Source organism: Myotis davidii, unplaced genomic scaffold (genome assembly GCF_000327345.1).
Source record: "Myotis davidii unplaced genomic scaffold, ASM32734v1 scaffold333, whole genome shotgun sequence".
In the NCBI taxonomy this organism is placed as follows: domain Eukaryota; kingdom Metazoa; phylum Chordata; class Mammalia; order Chiroptera; family Vespertilionidae; genus Myotis; species Myotis davidii.
The window spans coordinates 809,818-815,017 of NW_006285266.1; the positions used below are offsets into that span (position 1 = coordinate 809,818).

General features: G+C 41.0%; 1 protein-coding gene across 1 annotated transcript in view; it reads right to left on the reverse strand.

Moving 5' to 3' along the window:
* Positions 1-5,200, reverse strand: part of CDC42BPA (CDC42 binding protein kinase alpha) — a 178,442-nt gene that overhangs the window by 64,478 nt on the left and 108,764 nt on the right. Inside the window, exons 12-14 of the mRNA XM_015558957.1 lie at positions 2,484-2,726; positions 2,119-2,229; positions 1,020-1,267 (exon numbers count right to left, since the gene is read on the reverse strand). Coding sequence (XP_015414443.1) covers positions 1,020-1,267; positions 2,119-2,229; positions 2,484-2,726 — 602 coding nt within the window. The remainder of the gene's footprint in view (positions 1-1,019; positions 1,268-2,118; positions 2,230-2,483; positions 2,727-5,200) is intronic.

The following is a 5,200-nucleotide window of genomic DNA, read 5'->3' on the forward strand; positions in this document are numbered from 1 at the left end:
GAGACCTCGTCTCACAGCTAGGCTCCTATCTGCTGTCTGCTCCTCCAACCCATTCTCCACACAGGTGCAAGAGCGATTGCTTGAAAATATAAATAACAATCACATAGTTGTCCTGGCCTTTGAATGAAGTCCAAGTAACTTACCCTCCATCAGTAGCTTGCCTCTATTTTCCTTTCTAGCAGCATTTCTCACCACTCTCACCTTCCTTTCCATGTTTTCACAACGAACAGCTCTCACTCTCTGAATGTGCCATGCTCCCCTTCACCTCCAGATTCCAGCACATGCTGCTGCCTCTGCTTGGGCACTCTTCTACAGCTAGCCTAAAATCTAGACACGAGTACCACTGATAAAGTCTCCTGTTCCTCATTTCTCACCTCTGGTCATTATGTCCTCTAAGTTCTGTCTACTTCTCTCCATCTTCACTTCACTGCCTAAGGTCCAGAGACCTCGTCTCTCACAGCTAGGCTCCTATCTGCTGTCTGCTCCTCCAACCCATTCTCCACACAGGTGCAAGAGCGATTGCTTGAAAATATAAATAACAATCACATAGTTGTCCTGGCCTTTGAATGAAGTCCAAGTAACTTACCCTCCATCAGGAGCTTGCCTCTATTTTCCTTTCTAGCAGCATTTCTCACCACTCTCACCTTCCTTTTCATGTTTTCACAATGAACAGCTTTCACTTTCTGAATGTGCCATGCTCCCCTTGGCCTCCAGATTCCAGCACATGCTGCCTCTGCTTGGGCACTCTTCTACAGCTAGACATTTCTTTGGTCTTAACCTAAAAATCATTTTGTCCAAAAAACTTAGATGTACTGAAGTCATCTGTGCCTCTCCTGTGGGGATGCTCCTCCACAGCCCACGTGCTTTCCTACTGTGCTGTCCCGTGACTTTCTATTTACCGGTCTGGACTTTGGTCCTCCTGAGCATGGAGCATGTTTATTGCCTGCATAGCTCCAGTCCGGGCACACGCCAGGCATTCAGTAAGTAATTATTAGAGGAGTAAATAATTAGATTCTTACCTTTCTCTCCTGTTTTTTTCCAATTTGTCTTTCAAAATCATAATTTCTTTGTTCAGAGCAAGTTGCTGGCCTTCTGAGTCATGTAATTCTTTCTTTAGATTTTTAATTTCATTTGCATGTATTCCTTCTCTTTTGGATAATTCTTCTTCATAAAATATACTTTTCTTTTCCAAATCTGTCTTTAGTTTCGTTATCTCTTGCTGATGTTCTATGCTATACACTCCTGGTGAGTAACTAATTTGTTTTTGCTATAATATTTTTCTTTGTACATTCCTTTATTATTGCGTATCTTACAGTCTTCTTCACAACAAGATTACATACCTGTATTTTCTGCTGGTACTTACATAATTATTTGTTTGACACTTAAAGTTTTAGTTTTATACACAAATATTGTTGGTGTATGGAATAAGAAAAAAAATCTACCAGCATCTTGTTTCTGATGTGGAACCAATAAAAGGTTAATAAATATGTTTGTGTTTTTAAAAGATTAAATTGGGGGAGGGGATGGTAGAGCTAGAATGTACAAAAAAAGAGAGGGGACTTCTACAGTGTTCGGGGAGAAGTGACAAGGTCTAATCTAATGTCTTTATATTCACTCTAGGAAAAATGATAGGTCTCTGCATTTAGATCAGGCATTCAGGAGAAGAAATTTGACTGAAAGCCACCTTTTCAGAAATTTGGTTGAAATGTACTCTCAGTAATAAGGAGATGTGTTAGCCCATCCCCAGATGATCCATCGCACCTAACAGAAGTCTGCAAAGCTTCCTGCGAGCCACACCAGGTCACTACCAAGAGAGACGGATGGAGACCTAGCCAAGCCTCCCATGCAAGTGGCAGTGGGTCTTGTCCAGGGAGGCAGCCCTGCATAAATATTTTAGCTCTCTCCTGGCAGATCATTTCTTCCCACTAAGCATGGTCTTCACTGCCTTCCGCCACGATTAGGAAGTCTTTATCAGCTTCCGGCTGGTAAAAACGGGAATTAGGATCCGAGGTTGGAAGGGGAGCTAACTTTGCTCCACACCAGAGAGCACATCACTAACACTCCTCTGACGCCTACAGGGGAGAACCCGAGCTTCACAAACGCGAACGCAAACGCTACCTTCAGTCCCTCCAGTTCGTTTTCCAGCTGCTTAGAATAGTGTTCGCTCTGTTCACGCAGCTTCCTGTCTTTAGACGCTTCGGCAGCTACAGCTTCTGTATGAACTTCCAGCTTTAACATACAACGAAAAAAAGCAGATTCAAGGTTCTAACTGTATGTCCAAGAAAATGGTTTTTCCCCAGGGGAATTTACCTTGTAACAAGAAGATAACTCAAATGTTGAAATTCATATTAAATAATATTACCAAACTAAAAAAATAACCTTTTTGAAAAGTTCGAGAATGAAGTCAATATCATTTCACTAGTCTGAAAAGGCAGCTGTAAGCACTACCGCGTGGACACTACAAACTTTGCCTGACTACTAACCTCTTTTTTGGCTCTTTCTGTTCTGCGCAGTTCTTGCCTTAAGCTTTCAACTTTTTGCATCACCAGGTCCACCTCTTCTTCCTTATCTCGGACATGGCGAGCAAGTTTCTGTTTCTGGGTGTGCAATTCTGTTAGCCGCTCATTGATCTCCATGAATTCCTGCATGGCCAGTTTCCTCTGACAGTGTGCGTCTTTCAGCTCTTTGGATTGGTTTTTTAATCGCTCACTAGCCTGGACTAGTTCCTACAGTTTTGTAAAAAGAATATAAGTTACCAATTCTGCAACCTATGAACCAAATTTGGCCATCAAAGTTGCTATAATGAAATCAAGAAGAGCCAAAATTATTCACCTTAGGATAAAATGAAATGAATTACTTTTGAACAGATATTCAGAGCATGGCACTCTGTTCATATTCTCAATTCTTTATGCTAAAATGCTAGCTGCAAAGGAACAGCAGATTTAACCTTCTAATACCCTGGTTCCTACAAATAACTAGAGTGTAGGAATATAAGATGTAATGGTCAAAATAGAGATTTTGTGATATTTAATGGGTATCTATGCATATAGAAAAGACGTGAAAAGCTCAATTAACAAGCTTCATATACAGAAGTTTGCACCCTCTACTGGGGAACACACATACTTCTCCAGCAAATATTGAACATTTAAAAATGTTACAGCCTAAGCCTGTGGTTGGCAAACTGTGGCTCGCGAGCCACATGAGGCTCTTTGGCCCCTTGAGTGTGGCTCTTCCACAAAATACCACGTGCGGGCGCGCTCGTACAGTGCGATTGAAAACTCATGGCCCATGAGTAGAAGTCGGTATTTTGTGGAAGAGCCACACTCAAGGGGCCAAAGAGCCTCATGTGGCTCGCGAGCCGCAGTTTGCCAACCACTGACTAGGCCATAAAGCAAGTCTCAGCAGATTCAAAAGGACAGATATCAAAGAGATTAAGTTCTTTTAATAACATTACCATTAAAATAGAAATAAAAAAATTAAAAGGCTAGCCCTGGCTGGGTGGCTCAATTGGTTGGAGCATCGTCCCTTACACCAAAAGGCTGCAGATTTAATCCCTTGTCAGGGTGCATATAGGAGGCAACCGATCAATGTTTCTCTCTCAAATTGATCTTTCTGGTCTCTCTCTCAAATCAATAAACATATCCTTGGGTAAGGATTAAAAAATTAAAGGCTAAAATTCCATAATAATTCATTGGTCAAAAAGAAAAATCATAAAAGAACTAAATTATCTATAATAAAAAATGCAAATAAGGAAAAATATTTAGTATATACTAAAACCTGAAGAGGCAGTAAAAATAGAAAAGTTGTAAGCATGAAATAACTTATATTGAAACTAAAAAGATGCTTGAAATGCAATGAAATTCCACATTAAAGAAAAAATAACACATTAACCTTTCCCCCAAATATGAGAAGGGGCATAAATTAATGAAAAAAGAAATGAGAGAATAATGAAGATCAACAAAACCAAAAGTTGGTTCTTTAAAAAACAAATAGAAAAACATCTGATGAGATCAAATAAGGGAATAAGAATAAATTCACCCCCCAAAATTAAGAGAGGTTATAACTACAAATCTAGGAGAGATAAAAAAAGATAATAAAAGAACACAATGAAAAACTTTGTTACCTTATGAAATGAACAAATGCCTACAAAATTTTAATTTATCAATAGTGGTTTCAAGAATAAATAAAATGCCTGAATAGTCCTATAACAATTAAAGTAACTAAATCAACAAACTTTCTCCCATCCATCCAGCAGAAGAGAATCTCCAAGCTCACATGGTTTTACAATTGAATCCTCCAATGTTTCAAAGGTACAAAATGTTCCTCTTATACAACAGTTTTCGGAGAATAGAAAAAGAGGCAATGCTACCTCATTCATTCTAAGGGACCAGTATAATCTTGATATCAAGGAAAGACCAGCCCTAGCTGGTTTGGCTCAGTGGATAGAGCATCGGCCTGTGACTGAAGGATCTCAGGTTCAATTCCAGTCAAGGGCACAGGCCTGGGTTGCGGGCTCGATTCCCAGTAAGGGGCGTGCAGGAGGCAACTGAACAATGATTCTCTCACCACTGATGTTTCTCTCTCTCTCCCTTCCCTCTGAAATCAATAAAAATATATTTAAGAGAAAAGCCCAGAAAGCCCAGCTCGTATGACTCAGTGGTTGAGTGATGATCCATACACTAGCAGGACACAGTTCGATTCCCACTCAGGGCACGTGCCTGGGTTGTGGGCTCAGTCCCCAGTAGGGGGCGTGCAGGAGGCAGTCCATCAATGATTCCGTCTCATCACTGATGTCTCTATCTTTCCCACTCCCTTGCTCTCTGAAATCACTAATGTGGCCAGATTATTATGACCGGTCAGATTATTATGAGCACCCCATCAGTACTTCGTTGGGCCACCTTTTGCCTTCAATACTGTGGCGATTCCTCTTGGCATTGGCTCCCCGAGATGTTCAAAGGTGACGTGAGGAATCTGACACTGTGCCTGATGAATAGCACTGTCCAGTTCTGTGAGATTTGAGGGTTGTGGAACCAGCTGCCTGATGGCTCTTTTAACTTCGTCCCACAAATGCTCAATTGGATTGAGATCTGGTGATTGTGGGGGCCACCTAAGCAAGGTAAAGTCTCCCTCATGCTCTTGAAACCACTCCTGCACAATATGAGCACCGTGACATGACATATTGTCTTGTCGGAAGAAGCCA